The sequence below is a fragment of the Budorcas taxicolor genome, chromosome 7 (assembly GCF_023091745.1).
Source record: "Budorcas taxicolor isolate Tak-1 chromosome 7, Takin1.1, whole genome shotgun sequence".
In the NCBI taxonomy this organism is placed as follows: Eukaryota; Metazoa; Chordata; class Mammalia; order Artiodactyla; family Bovidae; genus Budorcas; species Budorcas taxicolor.
The window spans coordinates 102141947-102158523 of record NC_068916.1 but is presented as its reverse complement, the minus strand read 5'-3'; the positions used below and the strand labels follow the sequence as shown (position 1 = coordinate 102158523).

The following is a 16577-nucleotide window of genomic DNA, read 5'->3' as shown; positions in this document are numbered from 1 at the left end:
GGACAGTAGCACTTGCTGTTAACCGGGGATCCCAGGAATGAGAAAGGTGTTAAAGTAGCCAGCTCTTCTGTTTTGCCAAGGCTTTTCCGACTTTGCTGTTTTTGGCACAACTTTGAAATATCCCACTTCTCTCATCCTTCTCAAGCCTTTCCCTTTCCATTTCTCAGGGATGTTTTTAAGGACTGGGATGACAAGTCCAAACAGAGAGACAGAATTTTAAGAAGATGTGAAGGTTGCACTCCTGGGTTCCCCACATGCCTCTAAGCAGCACTCAGCTGTGGAGAGATGGAGGTGCTGAGGGCTTCTGGGGGATGTTGGGGGCTGGAGGGAGGTGCTGGGGTGGTGTTGGGGCTGGAGGGAGGTGCTGGGGGGTGTTGGGGACTGGAGGGAGGTGCTGGGGGGTGTTGGGGGCTGGAGGGAGGTTCTTGCGGATGTTGGGGGCTGCAGGGGGGTGCTGGGGGATGTTGGGGGCTGGAGGGAGGTGCTGGGGAGTGTTGGGGACTGGAGGGAGGTGCTGGGGGATGGAGGCAGGTGCTGGGGGTGTTGGGGGCTGGAGGGAGGTGCTAGGGTGGTGCTGGGGGCTGGAGGGAGGTGCTGGGGGCTGCTGGGGACTGGAGCGAGATGCTGGGGGGTGTTGGGGGCTGGAGGGAGGTGCTGAGGTGGGGGTGGGGGGTGAGGCAGTAGCCAACAGCCATAAAAGGATCAAGTTGCCAGCCACCTCAACCTCCACTTCGCATTGGAGAGGGACACTCTCAAACCCCTTGCTGACTAAATGACACAGAAAATTTTAAAACAACATCAGTTCAAAGTGCCAGATTTCACTCAGCAGGCTCTGAAAATCAAGTTGATACTTAACCATGTTGAATGCAGTACAACATTCCCTACGTGAGCCCCTGACAAATTCTTTTCTAAAATTTCCAATGAAAAACATCAATCATCTGCACTGCCCTCAACCTAACAGTTCAGAAATGTAACTTTTTGATTATAAAGCATGCAATTAATTTTTCTTCTGTATCTCTTAAACTTTTTACTGTAAAAAATATAGAGAGCATAAGATACCACCATTTTAGCTATTTCAGTGTTTAAATCAGTGGCATTAATTATACTCACAACATTGTGCAAACACCATCATTTACAAAACCTTTTCAACATTCCTTACACAAACTCTATTTTTCAAAATATAATGTTTTAAAAGAATGCTTTTGGTATCCTGATTTCCATAAGTTGTGCTCAACACAATCTCAAAATAATTACAGTAAATAGTTACATAGGTGTTTTCTAAAAGGAAATGAATTAGCCTAAAACAACAGACTGGTTCCAAATAGGAAAAGGAGTATGTCAAGGCTGTATATTGTCACCCTGTTTATTTAACTTATATGCAGAGTACATCATGAGAAACACTAGACTGGAAGAAACACAAACTGGAATCAAGATTGCTGGGAGAAATATCAATAACCTCAGATATGCAGATGACACCACCCTTATGGCAGAAAGTGAAGAGGAGCTAAAAAGCCTTTTGATGGAAGTGAAAGAGGAGAGTGAAAAAGTTGGCTTAAAGCTCAACATTCAGAAAACGAAGATCATGGCATCTGGTCCCATCACTTCATGGGAAATAGATGGGGAAACAGTGGAAACAGTGTCAGACTTTATTTTTTGGGGCTCCAGAATCACTGCAGATGGTGACTGCAGCCATCAAATTAAAAGACGCTTACTCCTTGGAAGAAAAGTTATGACCAAACTAGATAGTATATTGAAAAGCAGAGACATTACTTTGCCGACTAAGGTCCATCTAGTCAAGGCTATGGTTTTTCCAGTGGTCATGTATGGATGTGAGAGTTGGACTGTGAAGAAGGCTGAGCGCCGAAGAATTGATGCTTTTGAACTGTGGTGTTGGAGAAGACTGTTGAGAGTCCCTTGGACTGCAAGGAGATCCAACCAGTCCATTCTGAAGGAGATCAGCCCTGGGATTCCTTTGGAAGGAATGATGCTAAAGCTGAAGCTCCAGTACTTTGGACACCTCATGTGAAGAGTTGACTCATTGGGAAAGACTCTGATGCTGGGAGGGATTGGGGGCAGGAGGAGAAGGGGACGACCGAGGATGAGATGGCTGGATGGCATCACGGACTCGATGGACGTGAGTCTGAGGGAACTCCGGGAGATGGTGATGGACAGGGAGGCCTGGCGTGCTGCGATTCATGGGGTGGCAAAGAGTCGGACATGACTGAGCGACTGAACTGAACTGAACTGAACTGAAAATAATTATCAGGAAAGTGTAAAACCACTGTCACCTGTACAATCCATACTGTGGTTTTGATTAATTTCATCTAACTGATTAGGCATTTTTATATAATATAGAATTTCAATGATCAAGATTGGTTACCTAGATAATCATCCTAATAATTGAAAAAAAATGCTTTATGATAAAAATAAAAAAACCAGATGTGATGAAAAGGCTAAAAATGTGAAATTACAAAGATGAGTGTGTCAGGCCAGAAGACTTGAAATATGATTAAATCTAGAATTCTAATATATTATTATTAGAAAAACATTTCCAAATTAATAATTAGAGTTGAAGGAAAATTTAGATGATCTTTTGGAACAGCTAGCTGTCAGTAAGGATCCAGAGTATCAGTTTAGCCAGTTCATATATAATGTTACCTCAGCCACTGATCGAATCATTCTTTCAAAAAGCAGAAGTAAAATATGAAATATAGATTTACCAGTTTTAGGCACAGCTTCTCATTTTAGTCAATTCTTGCTCATTGATTAGTAAATCCAATCAATGGCAATGACAATTTGAGAAGTAAATCCCTCCGTCAAAACTGAAATCTTGCACACTGCATCTTTGAAGCTCACCCTTTCCTTTCATCACCAGGAATTTCAATGCCATGTGAGGTAACTGCGTCATCTATTTTAATCCTGTTGAAATGAATGGATGAACTTAAATAACCATGCAAGCCTTTTTCCAATAGCACTGTAATTCACTTTGAAGTGATAGTACTTTTAGGATTAAGATGTATACTTTCTGGTTCTTTGAGTAGTTGTCCTTTCTTTGTGTACTATATTAAGAAGAATTTAAAGCAAAACTAAGTCACATCTGCCTTCTAATACAAGTCTTAAAGTTTTAAACAAATTTCTGCAAGAGCAGCCAACCCAGATAAAAACTATTTTGAAGAAACTCAAACTATCATTTAGTAACTACAGACTATGCTTTTCTTTCTAATCACTTGTGTTAGAGTGACTGCTGATAAAAACAGCCTTGAAAATATTTTCATCTAATATGACATTGCCAGCATTAAAAAGAAAGAAGCTTGAAATACTGTTACAGAAGAAATAAATATTTAATTCTTAACTTGAGGTTTACTGCATGAAAAAATGAATTCATCCAACATTTAAAACAATTTTATGAGATGTTCAGAGTATTTATTGCCAACAAGATATTTATAAGAGGAAATATGTTAGTTTTTATTTAGAAGATATGGGATATGGTAATTAGCAATGTAATACAGCTATCTGAAACTAGTTCTAGAGACAGTGACACATAAAACTATATTTAACTTATTTTAGATAAAATTTAATTGCTCACGGCTTCTATTATAGAATTATTCAAAATAAAATGTCAAAAGAAAGAAATCTTCTAATATGTTACTGCCTAAATATAAGCATCCTTAATATTTCAGAATATTTCTTCCCATATTTTCCTTCTCTAATATATTTATTTTTCCTAACTCAAAAATAGTGTCAGTTATGAAAACTTGTATCAGTTTACTGACACAAAGTAATAAAAGAAATAATAATAATAAATTGATGTTTTTAAAACCACATATTTCAATCATCTAATCACTATAAATAAATTGGCATATATCCTTTGACTTCATTATTGAATGTTTACTTTATTTATTTTTCTCCAAACATATTTTAACAGTAATACTTTTGCTTTCTCCAAAATAAAAAATTACTAAGTGCCTGATGCAAAAAAAAAAAAAAAAAATTGGCTAAGGGAGAGGAAAAAAGGATGTAATAAAATCATTCATAATATTAGCCAAAATAATGTACTGATAATCTTATATGTATACTGATACAATCAATATTCTTTGAATCCTATGTACAGTACTTCTATTATCCACAAACAGATTTGCAAATAGATGCCAATCTTTTTATTATGCTTCAGAATATCTCAAAACAGAATTGAAGGGTTAACTTGGGGAAGAAAAAACAGAAACATTCTCTATTATCAGCACAAGCCAAGATAAATGGTAAATCTCAATTTCAGCTATCAAGGCCCTCTCAATGTCTTAGTACCTTTCACACAGATCATCTTGTACCCTTCACAAATACCCATCTCTTAGCAAATCAGCTCCCTTATTGACTTTCATTTCCTCCTTGCTGGTTTCACTCATGCTATTTCCTATTCTTGCAACATTGCCTTTTTTGTTGTCATTGACATTGTGGCTTCACCTTTTGATGTGTATGTTTAACTAATCCAGTGTCTAGTCTTCCTACAGGCTTGAGTCAAAGCTTCCCCAAGAGGTCTGTCCTTTTCCCCAGCTCTGAGACTATATTCCCTGACAGATATTTAAGGCAGGGTCTCAGACACAGAGAAACCAGAAAGGGACTTAAGTTTCAGAATAGGCCAAGCCATGGTAAGCAACAGAGGCATGCTCATTCAGTGGCTCAGTCATCTCTGACTCTTTGTGACCCCATGGACCGCAGCCCTCCAGGCTTCTCTGTCCATGGGATTTTCCAGGCAAAAATACTGGAGTGGGTTGCCATTTCCTTCTCCGGGGGAGCTTCTCGACCCAGGGATCACACCCACCTCTCCTACACTGGCAGGCAGAATCTTTACTGCTCAGCTACCTGGGAAGCCTGAGAAACAGGGAAAGGTACACAATTCCTGGAAGCAGACAAGACCAGAAAAGGATCCGTAACATCACTGGCTTTAGCAGAGAGAATGAACTACTGCTTTTAGTCTCTTGACTGGGAACGGGACTAATTTCTAACCAGGCCTAATGTTATTCTTAGAGATGGCTAAATATCCCCAGCAGTAAAAATGAAATAAGCTGGAAGAGGAAATCAGGCAAGGCAATACTCTGAACGACTTAAGTCAGTAGAATGACGTGACGTGGATCCAGATTTTGTGAGGCTTGAGGTCTGTATGATTTGTGTGGCTCAGTAAGAAAAAGAATACGGAGTTATCAACACAGAGCCAGTTATGGAAGTGATCACTGCTTTGGAATGAGAAAGTCAATGCCAATGAAACACTGAAGTCATGGAGATTCGTGTCTGTCTATATTTTTAGATCTCTTTAGAAAATTTACAAACATGACGATATAAACGCTTCCTGACAGCAGTCTGCCTCTGTTCTCTACCTAGCACATTCTACACCTCCCAAAACTCATGGAGCCCCGTTCAGGTAGAGGGTACCGAAGCTGAAGCACTGTTAGCTTGATGGCAAATCCACTTCTGGTGTTAATTGTAAAACTTCAGGCAATAGGAGCCAGATGGTGAGATCACTTTAGCAGACAAGGAGTCCTTCCTAATTTCCTTGAAAGTGCACCAAGCAGAATTCTCCCTGAGCACTATAAAGGTATTAAAAAAAAAAAAAAAAGTGCAATACTCTGAAAGTACTGATTTCTCAGAGGAAAGAGACTCAATGGAGGCCAAGGGACAGGGGTGAGGGGTGGGAGAGGTTTTCCAGAGCTGAGCCCTTAACAGTATCTTGGATTTCAACCCAGAGACAGAAAGCATTCAAGGCAGGAATAAAAACAAGGATGAGAGAGCAGGGCAGCCCAAGCAAGAGTTTCAAGTGGAGTTTGATGCACGATATGTGGGGATTTGGGAGTAAGGAGAATGAGTGTAACCACAGACTGCCTCGGGATTTCAGAGGGTTTTGAGTTCTATGTTAAGAAGTGTGCACTGAATTCAGATGGCAATTAGAGCACAGAATAAAAATGGGGTTTGTTTTATTTCGTTTTGTGTGTGTGTGTGTTGTTTTTTTTTTTTTTGGTAGGGGAAACCTGTAATGATATCCTTAGGTTATCATGTACAACATCAGCAGAGCAACCAGAAAGTTGCCAGAGGTTTATTGTTATAACACCTTAGATCCCAGTAGAGAAAATTTCGTATGTATAGGGGTAGAGATGGGAGAACCGGTCAGAGAAAAGGAAAATCGATAGGTTTCTTCCCATGGGGAAAAAGCCGCGTAAACTTGCAATACTAGTAATGACTCTACGGTGTTAATTGAAGAGGTCTACGACTCATTGGAAAAGACCCTGATGCTGGGAGGGATTGGGGGCAAGAGGAAAAGGGGATGACAGAACCCTGGGATTTCTTTGGAAGGAATGATGCTAAAGCTGAAACTCCAGTACTTTGGACACCTCATGCAAAGAGTTGATTCATTGGAAAAGACTCTGATGCTGGGAGAGATTGGGGGCAGGAGGAGAAGGGGACGACCGAGGATGAGATGGCTGGATGGCATCACGGACTCGATGGACGTGAGTCTGGGTAAACTCCAGGAGTTGGTAATGGACAGGGAGGCCTGGCGTGCTGCGATTCATGGGGTGGCAAAGAGTCGGACACGACTGAGCGACTGAACTGAACTGAACTGAGGATGAGATGGCTGGAAGGCATCACCGACTCGAAGGATGTGAGTTTGAGTGAACTCCGGGAATTGGTGATGGACAGGGAGGCCTGGCGTGCTGCGATTCATGGGGTCACAAAGAGTCGGACACGACTGAGCGACTGAACTGAACTCCCAGTACAGGGAGGCACATCCCAGAGTGGGACTTTCTGAGTCTGACTTTCGGCTCCATCATTTACAGTGTGATCTTAGGTACGTTTCTCAGTCCCATGCCTCACTTTTACCATCAATAGCATGGAGCTGGTAACATCTACCTCCCGTTGCTGCGCTGAAAATCCACCGCTTGTCAGTGAGCCCTTGGCTTAGTTAATGTGGCTACACTGTGGTTCTCACTACTCCTATTTCCGGTTCTCCTGTCACTCGGAACACTGAAACAATCTCCTGTCCTCAGCTCAAAACTGGGCTGCCTAGGGTGAATCGTCTCCTCAGTCCAAATCTCTGAACCACAGTCAGTGACCTTTCAGAAGTTCCGATTTGATCACGTCATAGCTGCCACAAGCTCAGGACAAAGGAAAAATCTCTTCCGTAGCCTGGTCTCTGTCTTTCTAAGCCACGTTCTGTTGCTCTTCACCAGATATTTCAAGATGCAGTCCTCCTAAACTCCAGACCAGTCGAAGTGGCTGCCTTTGTGGTTCCTTTGTAATTCGTCTACCTGGCTGATATTTCCCCATCTTTAACTCTTAGTTTAGTGCCCCTCCACTGGGATGCCGTACCCAACGTTTGTGCTGGATTTAGCTGCCCTTCCTGGGCGTTTCCAGAGTGCTCCCTTCTTAATCACAGCCTGTAGCAACAGCATTAATATTCCCTGCTTATTGATCTAGATTTTCTACAATAAATTCCTTGGAAGCGCAGACTAGTTCAGTTCAGTTCAGTTCAGTCACTCAGTTGTGTCCGACTCTTTGCGACCCCATGAATCGCAGCACACCAGGCCTCCCTGTCCATCACCATCTCCCGGAGTTCACTCAGACTCACGTCCATCGAGTCCGTGATGCCATCCAGCCATCTCATCTTCGGTCATCCCCTTCTCCTCCTGCCCCCAATCCCTCCCAGCATCAGAGTTTTTTCCAGTGAGTCAACTCTTTGCATGAGGTGGCCAAAGTACTGGAGTTTCAGCTTTAACATCATTCCTTCCAAAGAACACCCAGGACTGATCTCCTTTCGAATGGACTGGTTGAGCAACCAGATTAGCAGTTAAAACCAAAAAAGCCTCATTGAAGAAACAGAGGTAAGAGTGGTGGTTACCTCTGGGGAGGGGTTGACTACTGACTGCACAGGAGGAAGCCTTCTGGCATGAGAGAAATCTCTGTCTTGATCTGAGTGATGGTTACACAAGTATATACATGTGTATACATGTATTCAGCTGAATTCTTAAAATTTCTGTATTTCTTTTCCTCACTGAAAATGTTTTATTCCTTACTTTTTAAAAATGAAAAAACAAACACACAAAAATGGTGCAAGAAAGGCAACACTCGTCTGTACTCTTAGAAGTCAGGATACTGGTCCCCTCGTGGAGAGCTTGTAACTGGAAGGGAACAAGAGTAGGCATTCGAAGGTCAGAAATTTTCTTTTAGTTAATGCAAGTCCCTGTTCCCTTGCTATTTTCTGTTAATGAAAATCTATCAAGCTGTATACTTACAATATATACATATTTCTGTAGGCATATTATACTTGACAGATTAAAAGAGTAACAATGGGTGAGTAACAAATGTATACGCACCTGTATGTTTGAGTGTTGTGATGTATGACATAAGACCTCCTTGTTTGTTATTTTTTTAAAAAGTCAATTTCTTCAAACCTTAGTCTCACCTAAGAATCAGCTGAAATAGAACTGTAAAGCTCATTCTTCTTTCTATCCATATGTGTTGACGAATGTTTAAGAGGACAGACATGCATTATGTTTACATGGTAACAGTGCATTTTAATAGCAATTTTTGCACAGTAGTGGATTGCAAATCTTGGAGAAACACAGCTCTTTCCAGAAGTTATTTTTGACACACAAGCTTTAAGTAATAGCTTGAATTACTTTTAGTGTAAAGCATTTCTTCAGTTACTTTCTTTCATAGATCTTCTCAGAGTCACAAAAATCTTTACACATTCCTCTTGCCTCAGATGAACTATTGTTTAAAACAAGACTTAAACAGAAATGTAATTTAGATGCTTCTACTAAAGATGTTCTTAAAATAGTCTCAGGGCCTAAAAAAAAAAAAACAGTTTCACAGACCTTGCCCAATTCCCCTGTAGAGCATTTATGCATGATTTGGACCCTGTTTGCTATACCTACACCAATAGCAGGGATTCTTAGCACAGGGGTACATTTAGCAGCCACATTGTGAATAGTATGAATAAAGGAATAAACATGAACTCAAATCAAAATATCAGCACAATGCCCTTATCACTCAAAACCAGGAAGGAGCCTACAGCTAGAGGGTCCATGAACAGTGCTCAGAAAAATTTCAGTTAACGAATTGCAGTCAAGTCTGCGTTGAAGAGAAACCCATGGGTAAACATGGACCAGACCACAAGACAGAAGCATGAAGCTAGGATTCAATCCCTCTACCTTACTTCACATTATTTCAGTGAACAGCCTAAACTGTAGTGTTTTTAAATAGAATAACATTTATCACAAATCTTTTTATATTTTTGTAGACTTCAAAGTGCTAAGAATGCATTTTATTTAACTAAAAAAAAAAAAAACTTTACTATTATGTTTTTTGTAAATTCTCTTTTCCATGTATGACTGACCTTCCAAATACGTACGTCAACAACCCAGAAGGTACTGTGTTTGGACAGGAATTTGGGGGCAGCTTTTCTTTTCCGCAAAAAGGCAAGATCTAGAAATACATCAGTCATTTGTGCCAGCCTGTGGCAGTTCAAATTGCCAAAGGTGTTTGGTAAACTTTAATCACTGTCACAACTCTAAAGGTTACTGCGCAGCTTTGACACAGATTAATTACAGCAGTACTGCACAAACGTGAGGGGCTGCATGTGTGTATGACCTTGACCATTACATCTTCTGGTGTATCAGCATTAAGTTGAGCTACGTATAACAGTAACAGTAGCAATAACAGTAACAGCACCAACGAACGATGGCAAAAAAGATGAACGCTTATCGTAACTGACTGAGAGATTTAGGAAAACCAGGCATGTTTTGTAGTTTCCTGGTAAGGTTCCCACCCTTACTGCGCTGCCTCCTTCCACAGTATGGTTGTCTGCATGCTAGTCATCACGTCCATATCCCAGGAAAAATTATTAGAGGGAATAAGTATGGAAGTCTTATAATCTTTGAGGCTATTTCCTGAAACTTACACATAACAGTTTTCATTGCTCAAAATGTACTTACAAGGTCATAACCAATGAAAGGAAAAATAAGTTCTGAGCTGGCTAGGAAGGTGGAAGTGAAAGTGGCTCAGTCGTGTCCAACTCTTGCTATACCTACACCAATAGCAGGGATTCTTAGCACCGGGGTACATTGAGCAGCCACATTGTGAATAGTATGAATAAAGGAATAAACATGAACTCAAATCAAAATATCAGCACAATGCCCTTAGCACCCAAAACCAGGAAGGAGCCTACAGCTAGAGGGTCCATGAATGGTGCTATAATGGCCCCATGGAATATACATCCCTTGGAATTCTCCAGGAGTGGGTAGCCTTTCCCTTCTCCGTGGGATCTTCCCAACCCAGGGATCGAACCCAGGTCTCCCGCATTGCAGGTGGATTCTGTACCAGCTGAGTCACCAGGAAGCCCAACAACACTGGAGTGGGTAGCCTATCACTCTTCGGGCAGATCTTCCCCACCCAGCAATCAAAGCAGGGTCTCCTGCATTGCAGGTAGACTCTTTACCCAGCTGAGCTAAGGTAGTCAGCTAAAGTTTGGGGTTCTTATTAATAGGCAAAGGAGTAGAACTGATATTGAGAATATATAGAATTTTTTCTCTTACTTTAAAATCTATAAAACAGACCCTTAGCCTCCTAGGAGGAAATTAAAAAAAAAAAAAAAACCTACTAGATGATTCAGTCAAATAATTAAACAAAAATATTCAAACTGTTATTTACCTTAACATAAAAAAAAAGTGAAAATGTTAGTTGCCAAGTCATGTCTGACTCTTTGCGACCTCGTGGCTAAAGCCCACTAGGCTCCTCTGTCCATGGGATTCTCCAGGCAAGAACACTGACCCAGGGATCGAACCTAGGTTTCCCAGCTTGAAGGCAGATTCTTTACCATCTGAGCCACAAGGAAACCCATAATATAAACAAAAATTAGTTAAATTTTATTTTGAACTGAATAATCCACTGACTTTCATAAATGTAAGTAAAGAAACCTTTCTCTATATCAGACACATACAAAACTTTTCAAAACTGTGTAATTATATCCTCTTGGTGGGGGAAGTACAAGAGGGGGCTGATTAATTTCTTTTAAAAGAGAAAAGTTAACTTAGAAATAATTTCATCCCACTCCTAAATCAGAATTAATGCTCTGAGTTGGGAGTTACGCTGTCATATTTGAGAACCACGGATTTGAACATACTATTTCTGGAAATGATTTCTTTTAGTAATTACTACCAGTTTATGAAAAGATCTGCAATTTTATTTTTCCAAGTGTTCAAGTAATCTTAACTCATCAAAATGCTGAAATCCTTTATATCAAAGTTGCCATGTAAAAAGCCTGCCTGTTCCCTGACAGCTGGAACCTCTTAGTGTGGGTCCGCAGCCTCAGCTCCACCCCAAGCCCTGGGACCCATCAGGCCTCTGAGCAGGAACCCGGAGCTCACTGTCCAGCCTGCAGCTCCACTCTGACCTGGCAACCGGGTTTCAGTAGCAGAAACCTTTGCACTTTGCCCAATGCCAGGCTTCTTTCTTATCCAGCTCTAGGAATCCTTCCACAGTATACCAGACAGTGCCTGTCAAGACTGTAAATAAACCCTCCATTAGTGGGAACCCACTTCCTCGTCCTATAGCCCTGTATGCTGTTTATCTGAACACCCACTCATGGCTTTAGTAAATCAACACTGAAAGCTGACTACAAATCAAGCATGCTGCCAGACACTGATTAAACAACAACAAAGGCAAAGTCACCCACCCTCTAATAGGAGAGATCATTGTAACTATTAAAATGAGCTTTCTGTCAGAGTTAGATTTGGTCTCCTAGGGATTTTCACCCACTCTTAAGTCTGAAGTGTAAAGTCACATGGGAGAGATTTCCATTCAGACTTTCACAAAGCCACCCTTCAATCTGGAATGTTTCAAACAGTATTATTGGGTTGGTAAAAAAGTTACTTTGGTTTTTACGCATAAACAAAAGACACATTTTTTTTCATTTTTACCAAGAGCTTGATTGAACAACTTATTCACCATTTTGTTCCACTACCTTCTGCCATTTTTCAGACAATTCATAATTAGATCTTCTCAAAACTTTTCATCTTTTGGAGCAAAGAACTGTCCCACGTGCCTTTTACAATCTTCCAGGAAATGGGAATTTTGTAAAGACCGAAATAAATGGACAAGGTCTAGTGAATCTGGCAGATGAATCAGAACTCCCTAGCCAAGTTTCACAGTTTTTGCCTGGTCAACAAAGAAGCGTGTGGTTTTGGGTTTTGCGTTATGATTGAAGATCATGCCTTTTCTCTTGATTAATTCCGGATGCTTTTTCTCAGGAGCAGCATTCATCTGGCCTGATCAGGAGCAATGACCTGTTGGAATTAATCACTTGGTTTTCTGGAAGGAGTTCACACTAGGAACTCCCTTCCAATCCCCAGCATATATACAACATCACCTTCTTTAGATGAAGACTGGCCTTTGGTGTGATTGGTGATGGTTCATTTTGCTTACCCCGTGACCTCTTCCATTCCACATTATTGCATATCCACTTTTCACCATTAATCACAAATTGTTTTAAAAACAGAACATTTTCATTATGTTTCAGTAGAAAATCCCATGTGGAAATACAGCCAAGAGAGTTTTGTTTTGTTTTGTTTTTGCTTATGTGGAACCCAAACATCAAAGCACGTAATATAACCAAGCCTGGTGCAAATGATTTTTTTAATACTTGATTTGGATAGTTTCAGTATGTTGGTGATCTGCCACATAATATAACTTTGATTTTCTCAATTAATGTCTCGATTTAATCACTATAAGTTTCAACTAGTCAACTTGACCAAGAAGTATCATCCAGGAAGAAGTCTCCACCAGCATGAAATTTTGCAAACCACTTTTGACACATTTGATCAGTCACAGCACTTTCTCATACAGCGCACAATCCTTTTTGTTTTGCATTTCAGTCGCCGTTTTACATTTCTTCAAATAATAAAGCATAATATGCTGAAAATGTTGCTGTTTTTCTTCCTTATTCAATATTAAAATGACTACACAAAAGTTCACTGATTTTGATAAGCTTTCTTTAGTGTACATTGATATAACAACTGTCACAATACAATCTAACAAGATTCTTTCGAATGAAGTTAAAGACTATGCTCCCAGAGCCATCTTACAGAAAAGACCAGATGAACCTTTTGGTCAACTCAAAATATTCCTATTAACATCCATTCCCAAACCTTCACTGAACTTGCTGAGTCCTACAAATAACCTTTGTTCCAAAGCATACACACATTTTTTCTCCTCTGAGCTCTTAAAACCCTGTTACTATAACTCGTCAATGAAATGGGTGTTTTAATTTCTTCACTCTCTTTTGGGATAGTCCCAATTTGAAAATATCCTTATCAAAATTCACCTGAGAAATTAATACAGTACTAGAAAAAAACCCTAGTAAGTCTTATCTCTATTAACAAAACTTGATTATTTCATCATGAATAGCATGTCATAATTCTTAGCCAAAAAAAAAAAAAAATGGTGCAAACAAATTTAAGGAACTTTTCAGATCACTTCTGAGCTGTTGGTGATTTTAAGTTCTGAAAGCACTGGTTCTCTCATCCTTGGAGCCTTCTTTTAGCTGGTTCCCTTAGGGGTACAGACCAGCCTCATAGTCACTCTGGTGTCAGAACTGTGCTCACAGGCTGTTTCTCACTTACTATATCGCCTTGAGAAAATTACAAGATTCTGAACCTCAGTCATTGAAAAATGATGAAAAAAAGGTTACTTTCTCCTTAAGATCTGTGGAAGTGATATTAGCCCACATATATGAAGAACATTGACTGTAATAGATTAAGGAGTTCATGTACGTGAAACACTGGAATTAACTAATTTGTCTAGTTATGAGGGATTCACACATAGCTTAGAAATCGTTCATCAAGAATAGACTATACGAGGTCTTAAAGTTATCCAGCATAGCCATGTCATTCTATTCAAGAGTCCTCCATTAGCCACTCAACATGTGCTGCGCGTTGTGCTAGGTTCTGCTGAACTAAAAATGAATTAAGCTGTCTTAGCTCCAAGACGCCCTGTGCTTAGTGGAAAAGCTGACAGGTACATAAGCAGTTGCTCCACTTTCGTACAGATGGGGTTTCACAGGGCAAACCTCTTGCCATCTCATTCTACCACACTCCATCCTAGAACACAGCGCTCTCCAAAGCAGGCAGTGAGCACTCGATACGTGTTGACTGATACTAATGCAGACCTGTTCACAGAATTCTTTGGTTTGGAGCACTATATTAACTAATTAATTTCTTTTCAACTTGGAGTAGATTTTACACGTACTGGGGTTTCCTATTTCTTTGGGTTTAAGGATGGTGAAAGACACCACTGCCATCTCCCAGAAGAAATAACTGAGAAGTTGATGACATGAGGCTTAATATGTATTTATGTACTATTATACAAACTCTTAAAAGTACTTGAGGTAGAAAAAAATGTTTTGAAAGACACATGCAAAAATTTAAAAAATGAATATCTCTGGGTGGTAGGACCATGAGAGATTTGTTGATATCCTTACACTTTTAAATGTTTCCAATGCTTCTCAATTAGTGTGCATGTAAAAGAGATAAACACATAGAAGGAACCCTAATAGGAGAAAGGAAACAGATGAGTGAGTGAAAGTCGTTCAGTCGTATCTGACTCGTTGTGACCCCACAGATGGAATTCTCCAGGCCAGAATACTGGAGTGGGTAGGCTTTCCCTTCTCCAGGGGATCTTCCCAACCAAGGGACTGAACTCAGGTCTCCCGCATTGCAGGTGGATTCTTTACCAGCTGAGCCACAAGAGAAGCCCACGAATACTGGTGTGGGTAGCCTATCCCTTCTCCAGCGGATCTTCCCGACCCAGGGATTGAACCAGGGTCTCCTGCATTGCAGGTGGTTTCTTTACCAACTGAGCTATCAGGGAAGCCAGGGAACCCAGGATTATGAAATAATGGGGACCTAGGATGAAAAGAAATTATGAAATTATGAAAAGCAGTAAGGGTTCTAGGTATTTGAGGGATGCATACTGAAGAATAAGATCAACCACAGAAGGGGTTAGAATGATATAGACATTAAGATACAGATATAGATATTATAGTATCTAGTTCCCTTTATATTTGGGGCAAGCCACAGCTCCAGTTCTGTTACTGAGAAAGTGCATTGTCCAGTGGAGTGAATAAAGTATAACGATTTTAGCCTCTGTCCAAAATTTTAAATAAAAATATGGAAATTAATCTTGTTGCAACTTTTTACAAAATAATGTATGGATTTTCCTTAAACATATGAGTCTTGTTAACGTTTCACAACAGAAAAAAAAAAACCTATGAACCGTATACATACACAACCTTGATTTACTAACGAAGTAATGCATTTTGTAAATTTACGACTTTTGTTTCTAAATATAAGAATCAGGATAAATACTTACAGAATTAATGAACCAAATTAATTTTTAATTGTTATTACCTTAAATACTTCTCCCCCCCAAAAATCAATAGATAACAGATAGATAAATTGGCAGAACTCTATCATTTTATTCTTTGATTTCCCCTAATGGATACAAAGTTTCTTCCTCTGAATACCCAAAATATCAAATTGTTATCTTAATCATATAACTTGCACATTCTCTCCTTTAATATAGATATTTATTTAGACATTTTATTATACTTCTCAGGCTGTTAGTTTGTGAGTTCATTATTTGTGCCTTACTAACTTTATATCCCTTGAGAGCAGAACTAAATTATTTTTAAGACTGGCATTATAAAAGTGTAATAAATAGAAGTATTCCTTCCAAAGTTCTGAGAATATTTTGTGGACTCAATCAACATTTATTATTTCAATAAAAAAATATTTTTGCATTTTGTGAAATTAGATTGTGTAAATGACCCAAATGCATTTCAAAGCTACTTCTCATATGATTGGCTGTCAATCTTTTATCTATTATAAGTCTTTCTGAATGATTACTATGCCTTTTTACTCTGCAACTGATTACTCTCATCAGCCTTCTGCACATTTAGGATGGGAATGTGGAGAAACCTCATGGGAACGGTCTCCTGTTTCTGAACATTCACCACGCTGATAAGTTCTATAGTGAAGACTCTTTCTTAGATTTTGTTGAGTTGCAGTTTTCTTTTTAATAATGACACAGCCAATCCATCAAAATAACATTACACCAAATCTGATTTCATATATATTTTTCTGCTTAAAGTAGAAAACTCTCAAGCTGCTTAGTGAAGTGCTAAATGCTTTATATTGACAGACTACTGCTGTTCAGCAATCTATATTTGCAGCCTGCCAAAACGAAAGCCATAGTTGGATCTTCTTTGTTGTTCACAGTATTTTAAATTACAAATGATGTTGATTTTAATCATCTTTGCTCAATTCACTCACAAAGCTGGATGTTGCACAAGTCAGCTCTCAGATTCAGTATAAAATACATTTTATTGAGCTTAGCACTTGCATAGCCTTTTATACCTTCAAAATACTTTGTAAACATTAACTAGTCAATCCTCACCAAGAAAGAAAAAAGACAAAACTTGATGTACTGTGTAAAACTTGATGTACTTGTGAGGTCTGTGTAAAATAGGTCTTAGG

At 39.5% G+C, this 16577-nt stretch overlaps 1 protein-coding gene across 1 annotated transcript; it reads right to left on the bottom strand.

Moving 5' to 3' along the window:
* Window positions 1–271: 271 nt before the first annotated feature.
* LOC128051081 (uncharacterized) lies at window positions 272–4342 on the bottom strand. The gene is made up of 2 exons (XM_052643559.1): window positions 4303–4342; window positions 272–768 (listed from the first exon to the last, which is right to left on the bottom strand). The coding sequence occupies exons 1-2, from the start codon at window positions 4340–4342 to the stop codon at window positions 272–274; spliced, it is 537 nt and encodes a 178-aa protein (XP_052499519.1).
* Between the last annotated feature and the right edge of the window lie 12235 nt (window positions 4343–16577).

Bases quoted from the DNA above. Each gene is read 5' to 3' on its own strand.
- LOC128051081 (XM_052643559.1), bottom strand. From the start codon at position 4,342: ATGGGTATTTGTGAAGGGTACAAGATGATCTGTGTGAAAG. The intron at 769-4,302 runs GTACTAAGACAT...TGTGTCATTTAG, and splicing joins CAAGATGATCTGTGTGAAAG to TCAGCAAGGGGTTTGAGAGT.